At 43.6% G+C, this 18,462-nt stretch overlaps 1 protein-coding gene across 1 annotated transcript in view; it reads left to right on the top strand.

The window, feature by feature from the left end:
• Window positions 1–18,462, top strand: part of ZC3H7A (zinc finger CCCH-type containing 7A) — a 183,835-nt gene that overhangs the window by 31,241 nt on the left and 134,132 nt on the right. The window contains exons 9-10 of the mRNA XM_082262312.1: window positions 970–1,244; window positions 8,553–8,715. Coding sequence (XP_082118438.1) covers window positions 970–1,244; window positions 8,553–8,715 — 438 coding nt within the window. The remainder of the gene's footprint in view (window positions 1–969; window positions 1,245–8,552; window positions 8,716–18,462) is intronic.

Below are 18,462 nucleotides of genomic sequence, written 5' to 3'. Positions count from 1 at the left end.
AGTTCCTCCACCCCAAACTTACTCATCCATATCTTTATGGACCCTGCTTTGTACACTTGACCAAATCATTTGGTGGAGGGGGGATTATGGTGTGAGGTTGTTTTTCAGGGGTTGGGGTTGGCTCCTTTGTTTCAGTGAAGGGAACTCTTAAGGCGTCAGCATACCAAGACATTTTGGACAATTTCATGCTCCCAACATTGTGGGAACAATTTGGGGATGGTCCCTTCCTGTTCCAATATGACTGCACACCAGTGCACAAAGCAAGCCGATAGAACACCTTTGGGATTAATTAGAGTGCAGATTTTGAGACAAGCCTTCTCTCCAATATCAGTGCCTGACCTCACAAATACACTTCTGGAAGAATGGTCAAACATTCCCATAGACAAACTCCTAAACCTTGTACACAGCCTTCCCAGTAGAGTTGAAGCTGTTATAGCTGCAAAGGGTGGGCAAACTCAAGATTCAACCCTACGGGCTAAGACTGACTAAAGGCAGATAAAGAAAACAAAAATGCAGTTAAAGCCCAACCTTTAGGAGAAGTAAAAACCAACCCACTGCAATGGCTGTGTAGTTCTTTAGATCTAGGGGACAGGAAAAGCAGTTTTAGTTAGTAGACATGGTGCACCCCTATGCTCCAGCAGTGGACTGTTCCTCAGTTTATACATGTCCAATGCAGGACTATGGCCCTTCAATGGGTCCTGATTACGTCAGGGGCATCCAACTGCCACAGAATAGGGGGAGAGGAGGCTTGTAGCCCATAGGAGCTTACGAAAATGGAGGAACGTGTACATAAAAATGCTTTTCCTGTCCTTTAGATGAGCATTTAACCCTTGCAGGGCATGGGGCTGTCCTACTGCGAAGGGTTTTTAATGCCATGGAGTTCAACTTTAAATGTTCTAAAATGATCACATGAACAGTTTATATTGCACTGTTATTTGTTTAAAGATGTTTATCTTTGCTCTATTTTAGATTTGCCCGAAGTGGATGACTGTAAATCCCCTCCAACATCCTTTTCTTCTCACAGTATTAAAACTGAAATATTAGGAGAGCAATCTCCCATTCCGGTGTCATCGGTCTCCCCCAATGTGCTCCCTGCAGCTGTGCCTGAAGTAGGGCTTTTCCCGTCAGCCCTTGTTAGCAATGAGACATCTGCTCTGTTTCCAGTGTCAAATTTACGTGATGAAATTATTGGAGATGAACTGGATCTCATCCTCGATTCTGTTCCAACATCTAACAGTCTTTTGGTGAGGTTAATGAAATATTTGAAGTACAAGGAAGTTTTATAATTACCATTTATAGATGTGCCTTTTAATGAAAATAACCATTCAGTAAGAATTTATGATTTAAATTTAAACTACCAAGCATGCATTCATGCTCTATTGGATTTACATTTTACTAGGTAAAAGCTGTGTGGAAGTGAAGCCAGTCTTTTAGACTTTTGCATAAAAATTGATTGTGAACAGCTTTATACTTTGTTCAGTATGCCTTGTTTTTCAAGCAATCCGGTAGGATCATAACCAGATTTCTTAAATACAGGTATGATACCTTTAAAACATGAGAAATGTTTGCAAATAATTTGTTTTCAATGATATTTTGGGATGATTATAAAACCCTCTTTCAACCAAGCGCTGAAAGATCTGTTTGTGTTTAATTAACTGCAGTTTTATGTGGAACATTGAACTTTGTTTTAAATCGGCATGCCTTTCATTGAAAGCAAAAGGCATGCATGATTAGATACAGTAAGTACTATGAGTTTCGTGTAATTTGACCTTTTCCCTTCTAGTTTGGAAGGTTTGTTTTCCCTTTTCTGCTCTCCAGCCTGGTCTTTTCTAATTTAGCATGAATATAGGCAGTAAAACCAGCTTTTATAAAGAGATTTCTCTTTCGTTCATTGATAGACACAGCTCCTGATATTCATTACCATTGGGTTATACTGCCCCCTAATAGAGTAGGACACTAGGCAGAAAAGAATTCTGGCTACACCCATGAGCAGTCCCAGGGGGTATACTCCCTCTCTCTGCTATAGCCACTCAGTTTGTTACTGCCTAGTCAGCAGTAAGGACCTATTTCCTTGCTGGGATCTATGGTCCTGGCAACATTTTGTAGATCAAAAATGTTTTCCTCGTGGATTTTTTCCTGTGAGATCTATCAACTGCCGGACTGGGCGGCGGGCTGGATAATCTAGATCCAGTGGTCACCCCAGTCTGGCCAGCGAGTGCGTGCAGACCTCAGCTCGACGCTAGGTCATCGTTGACATAGCCCCACTGGACAGGGGCTGGCCTGCGAGTTATGGGATGGGGGTGGGCGCTAACGGCAATGGGGTCCTGGGGGGTGTGCCACCGGCAACCGGCCGATCGACTGTGCGAGGGCGGGGGGGGGTTGTACCTGGTGGGGACATCCCCTGTTTGCGTAAGTGTCCTTATATAATAGGACATTTGTGGTAATTCCAGAAGGGAATAGAAGGTGAAGTCTGTTTTTTCCAATGCAAGGTGATAGCTTTTCTTGCACAAAAGGAGGCTAGCAAGGGTTTTTTTTCCGCCCTGATATGGAGAAGATTATTAACAAGATCCAATAGACAATTCTCAATGGCCGGAGGGGTTGGTGTTGATGTGTAAGTGTTATTGCTACAACCCAATTCCAAAAAAGTTGGGACACTGTAAAAATTGTGAGTAAAAAAGGAATGGACTAATTTACAAATCTCATAAACATATATTTTATTCACCATATAATATAGATAACATATCAAATGTTGAAAGTGAGACATTTTGAAATGTCATGCCAAATATTGGCTCATTTTGGATTTCATGAGAGCTACACATTCCTAAAAAGTTGGGACAGGTAGCAAAAGGGGCCGGGAAAAGTTAATGTACATATAAAGAACAGCTGGAGGACCAATTTGAAACTTATTAGGTCAATTGGCAACATGATTGGGTATAGAAAGAGCCTCTCAGAGTAGCAGTGTCTCTCAGAAGTCAAGATGGGCAGAGGATCGCCAATTCCCCCAATGCTGCGGAGAAAAATAGTGGAGAAATTTAAGAAAGGAGTTTCTCAGAGAAAAATTGCAAAGAGTTTGAAGTTATCATCATCTACAGTGCATAATATGATCCAAAGATTCAGGAACAATCTCTGTGCGTAAGGGTCAAGGCCGGAAAACCATACTGGATGCCCGTTATCTTCGGGCCCTGGAACGGCACTGCATCACATACAGGAATGCTACTGTAATAGAAATCACAACATGCGTTTAGGAATACTTCCACAAAACATTATCGGTGAACACAATCCACCGTGCCATTCGCCGTTGCCGGCTAAAACTCTTTAGGCCAAAAAATAAGCTAAACATATCTAAACATGATCCAGAAGCGCAGGCGTTTTCTCTGGGCCAAGGCTCATTTAAAATGGACTGAGGCAAAGTGGAAAACAGTTCTGTGGTCAGACGAATCAAAATTTGAAGTTCTTTTGGGAAAACTGGGACGCCATTTCATACCGACTAAAGAGGACAAGGACAACCCAAGTTGTTATCAGCGCTCAGTTCCAGAAGCCTGCATCTCTGATGGTATGGGGTTGCATGAGTGCATGTGACATGGGCAGCTTACACATCTGGAAAGGCACCATCAATGCTGAAAGGTATATCCAAGTTCTAGAACAACATATGCTCCCATCCAGACGTCGTCTCTTTCAGGGAAGACCTTGCATTTTCCAACATGACAATGCCAGACCACATACTGCATCAATTACAACATCATGGCTGCATAGAAGAAGGATCCGAGTACTGAAATGGCCAGCCTGCAGTCCAGATCTTTCACTCATAGAAAAAATTTGGCGCATCATAAAGAGGAAGATGCGACAAAGAAGTCCTAAAACAGTTGAGCAACTAGAAGCCTGAATTAGACAAAAAAGGTGACAACATTCCTATTCCTAAACTTAAAAACTTGTCTCCTCAGTCCCCAGACGTTTGCAGACTGTTATAAAAAGAAGAGGGGATGCCACACAGTGGTAAACATGGCCTTGTCCCAACTTTTTTGAGATGTGTTGATGCCATAAAATTTAAAGTCAACTTATTTTTCCCTTAACCACTTAACCCCCGGAAGATTTTACCCCCATTCCGACCAGGGGGTATTTTGCGATTCGGCACTGCGTGACTTTAACGGACAATTGCGCGGTCGTGCGACGCTGTACCTAAACGAATTTGGCGTCCTTTTTTTCCCACAAACAGAGCTTTCTTTTGGTGGTATTTGATCACCTGTGCTATTTTTTGATCATGCGCTATAAACAAAAAAAGAGCGTCAATTTTGCAAAAATAGCAATATTTTTCACATTTTTTTATATGAAATTCCCCCCAAAAAAATGTAAAAATCAAAATTTTTTAACATTTTCGGCCAATTTGTTTTATGCTACCTATGTTTGGTTAAAAAAATCGCAAAAAGCGTATTTTGATTGGTTTGCGCAAAAGTTATCGCGTTTACTTACAAAGGGAAAGATTTTTGTCATTTTTGTTGTTTTTTTTTTTTAACGCGTAATGGCGGCGATCTGCGATTTTTTTTTTTTTTTTGCGGTACTGCGACATTGCGGTGGACAGATCGGACCCTTGACTGACATTTTTGACACTTTTGGGGTTACCAGTGACATTTCTACAGTAATCAGTGCTATATATATGCACTGTTACTGTAAAAATACACTGGTAGTGAAGGGGTTAACTTTATTTGGGAGGGAGGGGCTGTGTGTGTCCCTAGGGGCGTGCTTTCTACTGTGATTGGCTGTGGCTTGAGCTGTAAGGACACTGATCAACGGATCTACATAGTAGATCCATGTGATCAGTGTCTTTACAGCGAGGAGAATGACAATTCGCTTGTTTACACAAGCTGCCTGACATTCTCCCTCTCCCCCGCCGATCGCTGAGTGGCCGGCGGACATCGGGTCCGCTGGTCACACGCGCGGGGGGGTCCGTGACCGCGCCTCCGGCGGCGCGCGCTCGCTCCCTAGACCCTCACAAGCAAGCAACGTAGCCCTACGTTAGTTTGCCTGTGAGGGGCTGACCGCCGACGTAGATAGTCGTGCGGCGGTCGGCAAGTGGTTAAAATTATACATTTTCTCAGTTTAAACATTTGATATGTCATCTATGTTGTATTCTGAATAAAATATTGAAATTTGAAACGTCCACAATTTATTCACAATTTGTACAGTGTCCCAAATTTTTTGTAATCGGGCTTGTAGATAGTACATTGGACCAAAATTCAGTTTTTATAGGGCACAACCAAAATATGTGGGAGTAATCTCCTTGAGTATGACCACACCTCCAACACTCAGAGGAGTGGGAGGGATTCATTATGTGGAGTCTAGGAGGGGTAAAACGGGCTCTGTGTACTATTTTATACTGAATTTAATCCCAAATGTCATCCCAATCTTTTTTGTCCAGGTGTGGTACATCTTTTGACCATTTATCTGTCAATTTAATTAATGGGGTCAGGGCCATGTATTCACATCTTTGAAAGTTCCCAACTCGAAGGTTTGTATGTAGAGGGCTTACTGTACATTTCTGATTTGGGGTTTAATACTGCTTTAAGGCACACTGGCAGAACATCAAATTTTTTGCATTTAAATGTAATAGGGTCCAAAATCCAGAGCTCAGAGCTGGTCAGCCCTTTACAAAGTGTTGCTGAGATTTATTTAGCACAATAGCCAGGTTAATAGTGTTTTTGGAAGTCAAGATCACCCATGAAATCCTACTGTATATATGTCTCTCAATCCCAGTTTCTTTTTTTGCAACAGAAGATTTGAGTGCTAAATGCAGTATCCTTTCCCTTTGATGTAAGTTGTATCTCAAGTTTGAGTTCCTATTTTAAGAGAAGCAATAGGGAGTGCTCTGTGTCTAGGGAAATAAGATTTCCCCTGACTCAGGACTACAGAGGGTGTGTGGCGAGTTGGTTCTGATCTATATAGGGGTTCAAAGGTCAGTGGGTTCAATGAATAGTTTATTTTTTTAATCTTAACTGCCACCCCCCCCCCCTCCCCTCCCGTGTCTGAATATACTCAGAACATTGAATGGACACTGTACGCAGTTTAAAAACAGCGTATGTCCAGGGTACCCTAAATAACCTGTTTAGACCTCATAGTTTCAGACAAACAAGTCCAATTTCATTTATCATTAATACACTTTAACTACTGTATACCCCCCTGCTTACCTCACACCAGAAGGGTATTCAGTTCATTGGCTGTGGCCTAGACCCTTTTCTGAACTGGTGGGGGCCATTCGTGACTGTGCATGCAGGGCACTAATAGAAAAGACATTGATTGGTGGCCTGCTGTAATATTCGGTGTTAAGTAAACTAGGCCATGCATGCGCAGCATCATGGGGATGGGGGCAAGTAAAAGGTAGTAGAGCCAGACTTAAAGGGTTCCCTCTTGTTCTGTAGTTCTCTTTGTTCTGAATCCAAGAACAAAAATGTAAAATATTGCAAATAGCTTTCCGATCCCTAGCTGTGGTGGCCGCATCCGTTTCCTTTTTTTCAGATATTTGTATGGTCTGTTAGTTCAGAACATACCCGTTGATCCTGCCAGAAATCATATGAATGTGTGTAACTTTCTGTGAACTAAACTGATATTTCAAGAAACGGTATCAGCTTTCCCAGCCTTTTTGTGAACTACAACACCCCTTCCTCTTTCTGTAATGTACATGAGGAAAGGAGGAGATGTATTCAGTCCTAATCAGGAGAGTAGCCTTGGGTGACATTGCTGCTCCTTCATAGATACAATGCAGTGAGTAAACAGTATAATTCTATGACAGCAGGATCACTAGGTAAAAATTACGTTACTAAACCCACAACAGTTAAATCAGTCTGTATATGCAGTAAAGCATGCTTGTTATACTCACTGTGGAACTTAAGGGCTTAATCCTCCGCGTTGTGTAAAAAAGGCTGTTTGATCGTTTGGTGTGTAATGCTGCAGAGTTTTTTTTTTTTTGGGAGGGTGCATATGATTAGCACAGGGCCAATCAGCACTGTCCAGACAGAGTGCCAGGGGTCATACAGCCTCATAGGACAGTCAGAGGAGAATGAAAACTCCTCCTACAAGGTTTAACCAGTGCTCAGCTGGACACTGATAGAAGTCACAAGACTGCTATATACTGCTGATGACAAAAGGTATTTAGCAGTTCATATTTACTAAAATATTTGTACTTCCATTTTCTGCGCACTGGAAATCTGGAAGACCAGATTTAGTGAATGCAGGGTCCTGGGTTTAGTAACACTTAAAGGGGAAAAAGCTCCAAGCAAAGGAAAGCCACCACATTTAAGAGCTGAAATGCTTCAGTGTATAGAAATTGGGTTTAGAGAAGCTTTTTTTTTTTATTCCACTATTGTTGGAACTCACAGGCCTTTTGTAAAGTAAAAGTTAATTAAAAAGAAAAAAAAAGGTGCTGACAGGCAGGCTTTTTTGATGACAGAAGATGCTTCAACATACCTGCCTGTCAGGACTTGTTTCTGTAAGTGAACACTGAGGTGTACAGTCTCTGCATGATTGCAGCTACATACAGCTAATCATCACAACAATGTCACAACTTCAGAATTCCCTACCTTTTATGCTCTGTTCACATTAGGTCGTTCCGACTTAGGGGGCGACCTGTGAAGTTGCGTGCAGCGCGACTTCGGCGCGACTTGCACGGACTTCACATAATGGAAGTCAATACAAGTCGCCTCCAGGTCGCCCCGAAGTAGTACAGGACCCTTTTTCTAAGTCGGAGCGACTTGTGTCTCTCCTATTAGAACGGCTTCTGTACTACACAGTGGGAGCTGAGGACCGCGACTTGTCAGGCTGACAAGTCGCGGTCCAAGTCGTAGCAGTGTGAATGCGGTCTTAGTGATGGGGCACACTTTTGCAAGTTGTTAATAATGAAACAAGATGTACAGTGCAAGTAGTATTTGACCTGTAAGTAATACATTTAGTCCAGCATGTTATTGGTTATAATATGTTCCAGGAAAGGTCCAGTAGTTTGGTATTGGTAATAGTGGACGTGACCATGATTTGGTGAATAGAGGTGTCAGCCGGCCGTTTATGAAGTACTAGAACACATTTAATAGCTGTCCAAAAAAACTAGGGTGATAATATGGTAAAATAGAACATTTAATTTAAAAACCTTTATAAGAATGGTGTTGATGTAGATTAGGATTATGAGCAGTTTGAGGCCAATTAATATTGTATGTCTTGAATTTTGTTCTTTTTTCAAATGATATACCTCTACGAAGAAGAGCTTTGAAGGATCTTATTAGCATTTACTAATATAAAAGTTTATACAAAGAGCATTTTTCAAACAATCTATTTTGAGAGCTTACATTCTAGAGGGAGAAGAGAAACACAAGCTGTGAGTATGTGATAGTTTATTGTTAGATTGATTATGGTCATTTGTCAGTACACTAAATTTGACAGTTGTATAGGTAGTTTAGTCAGTGTCGGTTGCCATAAATTCAGGATTGAGATTCAGGATGCATGTGACATTCAGGATTCTGAACTATGGCAGTTGCTTTTTTCTTTGTTGTTCTAATCAATTCTTTTTATTTCAGACTGGCAGTGCTTTACCTGGACCCAGCCAAATGAATGCTTTTACTAGCATGAACCCACTCTCCACTTTTCCTGGTTATGCAATACAGAATCCGTATGCTCGTCTTATGATGCCAGCCTTGGGTAGCTTTTCTCCTCACCTCTCTCTAACAGGACACCAGAGAGGTAACTGCTTTTCATCATGATTGTTTGCACTTAACTTAAGCCTGGTACACACAATCAGTGTACCCTGGATTTAACAAAGAAAAAAAACTGGAGAACTTGGGAGGAGATCCTGTACTAACACTCCGATGTTAGTACAGCGATCTCCCCGCTGAGCTATTGTGTTCTGACAGGGGGATACCTGCACAATTGTATATTGCAATGATTATAGTAATTGGGTGCTAAACATTTCCAAAGTAGTTCATTGCCATCACTGTATGGGCTAATACATAAAATGTAATGGGCTAGCACACCATAAAGTATCTTTCTAGCTTTTAATGCTTGCAAAACCTAAATAGAAGTGCTTAACAAAGTATACCTAAATACTGTATACCTAGGACAGCTTAGGAATCCACATAGTAAAGTGTGCACAGCTCAAATATACACACAGCAGTTATAAGACACAAATCAAGAAGATTACGACCAACGGGCAGTAGATTGAGGGGGGAGCGAGGTCTGCTAAACTGGGGATTTTTGGGTGGTGATCCTCTTCCTCAGCAAAGACCTGATTTGTGCTGTGCCCCGAAGCCTTCTTAAATGGCTGCAGACTACCGCAGGTTTGCCTGTTGGGAGTAACGATATGTCGGTGTGACAGGATCCAAGCCACTCGCCAATTAGGATGCTCAGCCATCCAACACATGTTACCCATCCAACACATGTTACCAACTGTGGAATGGCTGGCACATGGGGTCTCCGTTACTCCACCTAGTAGTTTAAATTGCAGTAAAATCACAAATAAGCATAAAACAGCATACACAGAGAGGGAGGGGAGTCTATAGGCAGCAATAGACATGAGTCTACAGGATCCTGGGAGCACCCTGAATTTCAATAGAATATAAAGAACCCATAGTGAATAAAACATAAATTAGAAAACCAACAAATAAGTACAATGCTATAATGAAAGTGATAGGGGAAAAATTGCAGCTGTACAGTACACCTAACATAACAGAAAGCGCCTAAATTACACGCTTCATTAAGTCAACCCGGGGACAGTGTCCAGCTTATACAATATATAGAGAAAATTTCCCTCTGGGACAGTTTGTCATGAAAGTTACCACCTTATCAGAGCCTTTTTACTTTTTATGTTACAGTAAAATGCAGTTGCAAAAGATATGTCTTGCCTCAAAACGATATGACAAGACAATGACAATGTAAACTCACGGCTCCTGATATCGCTTCTGTGGCAATGAATAAGTAAGAGCATCTCTTGTGTGGTCTGACACATGTATCTGAGGCCACATAATAGAGCTGCATTTATAAAAGCTGGAAATTGGGAACCTCTTCCCCATGCAAGGGTAACGGAGTCACCTTTGATTTCAGAATTGAAATGCATGCAATGGCCATATGGGAAGATCCCTTTAGAGATGGCAATGAGGAAAGCCAATTGCCTTCTGTCGGAGTTTGAAAACTGAATTCAGCATGAGCCGCATGTTTCCATGAATTCCTGTAACCTAGGCCAAAATAGGTGGTTCCTGAAAAGTATCAGCCAAGTGAGGATCACTGGAGAGAACTGTTCAGGGTAGTCCAGTCACTGGTGACCTCACCCCATGCTCCCCTAGTGGTACTTTTGGTACCCCTAGAAGAATCTGACTCTCTTGAGCCCCTATAAATCAAGCCCGGTCTGTGAACCCCTGTTTACAATCTCTATAATGTCAGATTCAGATTCCAAACAGTTTGTGTTCTGGAAAGACTGTTTTTAAGGGCACCGCAGTCCTGCAGTTGACTCAGATTTAAAGAGGTTTGTTTCAAACCTTATCAATGCAGCATGTACTACCCTGTATTTGGGGAATCAGCCTTGAGTCTTTTAACGTTCCTACAGCTGCAAAGACCTTTTGGCTATACCCATTATTGGGGTCAATCTTTAACATTCTTCTTGAAGGTTTCTGTGCAATTCTCCACACATTACAAACATCACCAATAACAAGGGACTTTGTTGCTATTATTGAAAAAGGAGACCAGTAACACTGGCTGAACCCATCTTGAGAAAGGAGAGCGGTCTTCTCAGAAAGCGGTTTATGTTTGCCAGAAGTGACAGCTGACATCTGAAGCAATTACATGCTCATGTGCTTGTTCTTTCTGGGCATGTAGCTGTCTCGCAGGCCACAAGTGATCTGGCAGTCTGGCATTAGGAACTGAGATTGTACATTCTTACCGCTGTTTGACATTCCTACTGCTGAAGGCACACTAAGGAGGATTATTTACAAGATTTACTCCTGTTTTCATAATTCCATTCTCTATTTTGGGTCAGTTTTAGATAAACTTTATTTAATCAATATATCAATCTGTATATATTTGTTATCATTCTATGCTGATATTGGTGCATCAGCTAATTAGTATCCAGCCTATTATTAGGCAGGCTACAGATGGATCGAAATTTGACCATTTCCATTCAACAGCAGTCAATCTAACAATTGTTTTCTGTTGAACAGAAGTGCTGGAAAACCAGATGAAAGGGAGCCATTTCAAAATTGCAGGTGAACATTTGCTCTGCTAAAGGCCCCCACAACACTTAACCTCAGACTGAAGATGCATTCGTTTGCACCATACCCTGTTCTAACAGTGATATCTGCATCTGATTCTGGCTCTATTTCAGGCATGCTACCTGACAAAAGCAGAGTTTTTTGCATCTATCTCATGGCTTCTTGAACAGATTATGGCCTTATTACAGTCATCTTTGTCCAGGGCTCAGAAACTCCCCTCTTCTACTTTTGTTTCTCAATCTGAGTCAGATTCCGATATGCTGGTCCTAGAGGATGCAGAAGGGAATGAAAAGGATAATAAAACAGTATAGAACAAAAAGTGTGTCTGGACAGCTGCACTCTAATGCAAAAATGTATTGAAAAGAGGATAAAATACCACAGCATACAGAGATTTTTGAAGGCATTTCCACCTAGAGCAGTGTGCGGTTTCTTACATAGTTACATAGTTGGTGAGGTTGAATAAAGACAAAAGTCCATCCAGTTCAACCTGTGTAGATGTGTGTGGCTGTAATCATCTTGCATACCCCTGAATGTTCTGATCCTTGAGATGTACGTCTAAGAGTCTTTTGAAAGCCACCATACTACCCGCAGAAACCACCTCATGTGGTAGAGAATTCCACAATCTTGTAGCCCTAACAGTAAAGAACCCCCCACGTTGCCTGAGGTTAAAACGCTTCTCCTCTAATCGCATTGTATGCCCCCGAGTTCTCATGCAATCCCTTCGACTGAACAGCTTTTTTTCTAAGCCTAGATCCCCATTTAGATATTTAAAAATTGCTATCATGTCCCCCCTCAGGCGTCTCTTCTCCAGGGAGAATAAATCAAGCGATTGCAGACGCTCCTCATAATCAAGGTCCTCCAATCCCCTAATTAGTTTAGTTGCCCTTCTCTGGACTCTCTCCAGCTCCAACACATCCCTTCTGAGGACTGGTGACCAGAACTGGACCGAATGCTCCAGATGAGGTCGGACCAGAGTTTTATAAAGTGGAAGGATTATAGTCTTATCTCTGGAATACATCCCTTTCTTTATGCATGCTAATATTCTGCTAGCCTTGGCAGCTGCCGCTTGACATTGCATGCTGTTGCCTAGTCTATCATCAACCAAGACTCCCAGATCCTTCTCCATTTTTGATTCTCCCAAGGGTTCCCCTCCTAACGTGTATTGTGCTTTTATGTTTCTAGTCCCCAAGTGTAAAACCTTACATTTCTCCACGTTAAACCTCATTTGCCATGTCTTTGCCCACTCCGTTATTTTGTCCAGGTCATTCTGTAGGATATCTGCTTCATGCTGTGCTGTTATTGCCCTGCCTAATTTTGTGTCATCTGCAAAAACTGATATTGAACTACTGATCCCGTCCTCAATGCTGTTTATGAATAAATTGAACAAGGTTGGTCCTAGGACTGAGCCCTGGGGCACCCCGCTTACTACCTCAGACCAGTCTGAGTACGCGCTGTTTATTACTACCCTTTGGACACGCCCTTTTAGCCAGTTCCGTATCCAAGAGCAAACCCTGCTGTCGATACCTACAGACCTTATTTTATAAATTAAGCGCTTATGGGGAACTGTATCAAACGCCTTAGCAAAATCTAGGTACACCACATCCACTGGTCTGCCCCTATCTAGCTCACAGCTCACCTCCTCGTAGAATGTTAAGAGATTGGTTTGACAAGAACGCCCATTTGTAAACCCGTGCTGGTTACTACTGATGATGCTGTTGTCCTTAGCAAACTCTACGATATAGTCCCTTATCATCCCCTCCAGAAGTTTACATACTACTGATGTCAGACTGACAGGCCTATAATTTCCCGGTATATGCCTCTGACCCTTTTTGAATATCGGAATCACGTTAGCTTTCCTCCACTCCCCTGGTACATCTCCTGTCCTAATACTGTCCGCAAAGATCAGGAACAGTGGTCTGGATATAACCTTACTGAGTTCCTTGAGTACTCTCGGATGTACGCCATCCGGGCCTGGTGATTTGTTTGTGTTGAGTTTATCCAGCCTTTCCCTGATTTCACCCTCTGTTAGCCATAGTGGCAAGTCCTGTGTATTACTACTAACCATACAGTCATGGTCAGTGTACCCCTCCGATTCCTGTGTAAAGACTGATGAGAAAAAAGCATTCAGCACGGTTGCTTTTTCAGTGTCCTCTGTAACCATCCCCCCATCATCGCTAATTATGTGTGCAATATGCTCTGCCCTAGTTTTTTTGCTGTTGATATACTTAAAGAATTTCTTTGGGTTTTTTTTGCTATCCTCCGCTATTTGTCTCTCAAAGTCTATTTTAGCCATCTTGATTTTGTGTTTACACTTCCTATTTGCCTCCTTGTATTGGTCGAAAGCCAATACTGTGCCCTCTGATTTATATTTCCTGAAGGCCAATTTTTTCCCCTAATAAGTATTTTAACGCTCCGGTTTAGCCAGCCAGGTTTGGCTTTGTCCCTTCTAAATTTATTTCCCATAGGAATGCACTGCAAGATGCCTTTGCTTAATATGTTCCTAAAGCATTCCAATTTTTCCTCTGTGGTCAGGGATCCCAGGGTTCGGTCCCAGTTTACCCTTTCCATCAACAAGTACAATTTTGGTAAGTTTGCCCTTCTGAAGTTAAGGGTTCTTATGTTTCCCACTTGCCTTGCTATATTGTTATTTACGCTAAATGTGATCATCCTGTGATCGCTAGAGCCCAGGTTGTCCTGGACTCCTACCTCCGAGATTAGGTCTGGGTCATTAGTGATCAATAGATCCAGGATTGTGTTTTCTCTGGTAGGGGAATCCACCAACTGTGACATGTAATTATCCTGTAAGGTTTCCGTGAATTGACGGCCCTTATGTGAGTGTGTAGTCCCCTCTCCCCAGTCAATGTCGGGATAATTGAAGTCCCCCAATATGATGACTGATCCTAGCTTTGCCACTTTACCCAAAAGTGCTAAAAATTCCAGCTCTACCTCCTCCCCTTGTTTAGGTGGCCTATAGCAAACCCCCACAATTACTTTTCCCTTTTCTCCTTCCCTATGGAGTTCTACCCACACGGATTCTAACTCCATACTCATCCCTTCCGTAATGTCACTCCTCTCTATCACCCTTACATTATTCTTGACGTAGAGACATACCCCTCCCCCTCTTTTTCCTACCCTGTCCTTCCGGTACACTGAATACCCTTGGATATTTGCCAGCCAGTCATGTGAGGGGTCGAACCAAGTCTCCGTTATTCCCACTAGGTCTATGTCCTCCTCATGTACTAACATTTCCAACTCATCCATTTTATTAGCTAGGCTCCTGGCATTAGCATATACCCCTCTTAGTTTTACGGAAGTTAAACGTGATTGGTTATGTTTATTCCTGTTTGGTCTGCGGTTCTCCCGCACAGACCTACTGATTGACGTTGTGGACCTACTGTCGCTGCTGACCCTACAACTGCCTTCAGTCCTTTGCTCCCTCCTGACTGATTCTACTTCTGAGCCCTCCCCCCGTCTCCTAGTTTAAAAGCTCCTCCAACTTGGTGGCCATCTTTCTCCCCAAAAGAGCTGTACCGCCCCCATTAAGGTGCAGCCCATCCTTACTAAAGAGCCGGTAGCCGACTGAGAAGTCAGCCCAGTTCTCCAGGAACCCAAACCCCTCCTTCCTACACCAATTCCTCAGCCACTTGTTAAGTTCCCTAATCTCCTTCTGCCTCTCCTGTGTGGCTCGAGGTACAGGCAGTATTTCAGAGAAAACCACCTTGGAGGTCCTTTTCCTCAATCTATTACCTAAGTCCCTGAAATCGTTCTTAAGGATCCTCCACCTACCTTTAACTTTGTCATTAGTGCCCACATGCACCATGACCGCTGGGTCATCCCCAGCCCCGCACAACAATCTGTCTGCCAGATCTGCGATATGCCGAACGCGGGCGCCCGGTAAACAACATACTGTTCGGTTCACGAGATCTTTTTTACAGATTGCCCTCTCTGTCCTCTTGATAATTGAGTCCCCCACTACCACAACCTTTCTAACCTTTCCTGAGTTACGGCCCCCCTTCTTCCTGGAGCCGACCCCCCCCTGGCACCTGGGTTAGGGTGCATGCTCCAGCACTGCCACCCCTGAGTTGATATCCCCCTCAACCTGCAACTCGGCAAACATGTTGGGGTCTATCAACTCAGGACTGGCCTCCCTGACACTCCTCCCCCTAACATTCCTAACAGTCACCCAGCTGCGTACCTCTGCTGCTTGCGTCTCCTCTTCTCCTCCCTCCTCTATGCTGACCCCTGCCAGCGCCTGATGGGTAAAGTCCAAGCTCCTTTCCAGGTTGTAGATGCCACGCAGTCTTGTCACTGTGTTCTTTAGATCCACGATGTGGGCTTCCAGAGCAACAAGTCGCTCACATCTTGCACAGCAGTATTCGTCCTCGATTGGATCATCAAGGAACGCATACATGCCGCAAGAAGTGCACTGAGTGGCATCCCCAATCCTGTCAGACATTATTACCCACTACTCTATGGGGATAATATTAACAACCTGCTCTTCCTTACCTACACTACCACTAACTTCCCTGGTACTAAACCTGGGGTACTCACCAGTCTCTAATAAACTAACCAGTCGCTAAGATACTTACCAGTCGCAATGATAGCACAGACGCAAAGATACTCACCAGTCGCAAAGATAGCACAGACGCAAAGATACTCACCAGTCGCAAAGATACTCACCAGTCGCAAAGATACTCACCAGTCGCAAAGATACTCACCAGTCGCAAAGATACTCACCAGTCGCAAAGATACTCACCAGTCGCAAAGATACTCACCAGTCGCAAAGATACTCACCAGTTGCAAAGATAGCACTGACGCAAAGATACTCACCAGTCGCAAAGATACTCACCAGTCGCAAAGATACTCACCAGTCGTAAAGAATCTCACCAGTCGCAAAGAATCTCACCAGTCGCAGATACTCACCAGTTGCAAATATACTCACCAGTCGCAAATATACTCACCAGTCGCAAGATGCTCACCAGTCGGTCAGTCGCAGAGCACCGTCGGTCAGTCGCAGAGCAGTCTGTCAGTCGCAGAGCAGTCTGTCAGTCGCAGAGCAGTCTGTCAGTCGCAGGGCAGTCTGTCAGTCGCAGGGCAGTCTGTCAGTCGCAGAGCAGTCTGTCAGTCGCAGAGCAGTCTGTCAGTCGCTGATGGTCGCAGCAAGGTCAGTCAGTCACAGATCCCTAAGTGGTCAGTCAGTCACAGATCCCTATGGTCAGTCAGTCACAGGTCTGTTAGTCAGTCACAATCCCAAGCACCGTCACACAGGAATAATGACCCAGCTGCAGAGATACTCACCAGTCGCCGCTGCTCCTCCTCCCCTGCTTCCGGGAACACTCGCCTCCTCAATACTGTGCGGTGTCCGTCCTCCACCGCCGTCCACTGCCGCAGCTTTCAGTCCCGGTCCCGCCGCTCTTTGTCCCGGTCCCGCAGCCGCCGCTTACCGTCCCGGTCCCGCAGCCGCCGCTCTCTGTCCTGGTCCCCTGCACCCGCGCCGGCTTCTAGTGACCTAGTGCGGCTCCCCCGCACGTGTCACCCGGCTCTCCTCCACGCTCTCCTCCACACAGCTCTCCTCGCAGCTGCTGCTGCTTGCTCCTCCCACACTGCTTCCGTGCACTTCCTGTTTCCAGTATCGGATATTAACTGCACAAATTTAAACAAGGTATAGAATAGGTTAGGGCAAAGGCTTCAGGGTGTAAGTGTCCATCGGAGAGGCTTGGAGGATGCAGTGGTCTCGGCGTCTGTCATTTGTGTGGATTAACCAGTTCTAGACCAGAAGGATTTGCCCGCATAATGACCAGGCCATTTTTTGTGATTCGGCACTGCGTTATTTTACCGGAAAATTGCGCGGTCATGCGACGCTGTACCAAAATAAAATTGATATTCTTTTTTCCCCCACAAATAGAGCTTTCTTTTGGTGGTATTTGATCACCTGTGCGATTTTTATTTTTTTGCCCTATAAACAAAAAAAAGCGACAATTCTGAAAAAAAAACCAATATTTTTCACATTCTGCTATGCAACATTTCCAAGAAAAATAAAAATTAAAAATCAAATTTTTCATCTTTTTAGGCCAATTTGTATTCTGCTACATATTTTTGGTAAAAAAAAAAAAAATCGCAATAGGAGTATTTTGATTGGTTTGCGCAAAAGTTATTGCGTTTACAAAATAAGGGAAAGATTTATGTAATTTTTATTTTTTTTTTTTTTATTTTTTACTTATTCTGAGGTGTACCGATCAGGGCCTGGGCTTTGCCTGGTGCCAGTGAAGCTATCACTGATTTCACGTCTGCAGGAGTAATCGGGGCGTTTATTTGAGCTAGAAGTGAGGGATCTATTCCATGGAGCTGGACCTCAACAACATAGGCCTTCGCCTCTGTGTCATCAATAGGATCAAGGCCATACAGGTCAGCATAGTACCGCGCCATAATGGAGTTAATGTCCTTGGGGGAGGTAGATAGTGCACCGCTTAGATTTTTCAGGGAGGAAATGTGGGCAGGGGTGCAGGGACCTTTACATAAGCGAGCTAGGAGCTTACCTGCCTTATTTTCAAATGTGTGGAAGTGCAGGTCCAGAAGCGAAAGGTGAAGACGCTCCTGAGCTTCTGCTCATAGGTTGAATTGGGTTTTTCGCCTCTTTCCACGCACACCTATTGGCTGGGGAGTTTTGATGCATGAGGCGGGTTTGTGCTAGACGAAGGGTATCACTTGCAGAGTGAAACTTACTGTTAACATTTTTTTTGTTTGATGTGGAGAAAGCAATGATTTTGCCCCGTAACACAGCTTAATCTGTCTCCCAAAGCAGGTTGGGTTTACTAGTATGTTGAGCGTTGGTTACTATAAATTCTGCCCAGGTTTCCTTAATGGTATTCAGGAGGTCTTGGTTGCTGGATAAATATGATGGGAATCGCCAGGTTTTAGCTGTGTTAAGCGGCGTGAAATCTGTCAAAGTAATAGAGATTGGGGCTTGGTCGGAATTTGGAATTTCTGAAATAAGGGGATCAGCGGTAAATTTTAAAAGAGGAGGAATACAGAAGAGTTAGTCTATCCTGGATAAACTATCATGTGGTGGAGACAAAAAGGTGTAGTCTTTGCCTATGGGATTGGCAAGCCGCCACAAGTCAACTAGTTGAAGGCCTTCTGCAAATTGCGTTAGGGGAGTGTGGATGGGACGAGAGAAGGGGGATGGGGGGTCCTGCTCCAAGATTTATCTTCCAGTAGGTGCATTACCGAG

Source organism: Pelophylax lessonae (assembly GCF_965119305.1).
Source record: "Pelophylax lessonae genome assembly, chromosome: 6".
Lineage (NCBI taxonomy): Eukaryota > Metazoa > Chordata > Amphibia > Anura > Ranidae > Pelophylax > Pelophylax lessonae.
The sequence above is the reverse complement of the archived record's forward strand: the minus strand, read 5'-3'. Positions and strand labels throughout refer to the sequence as shown.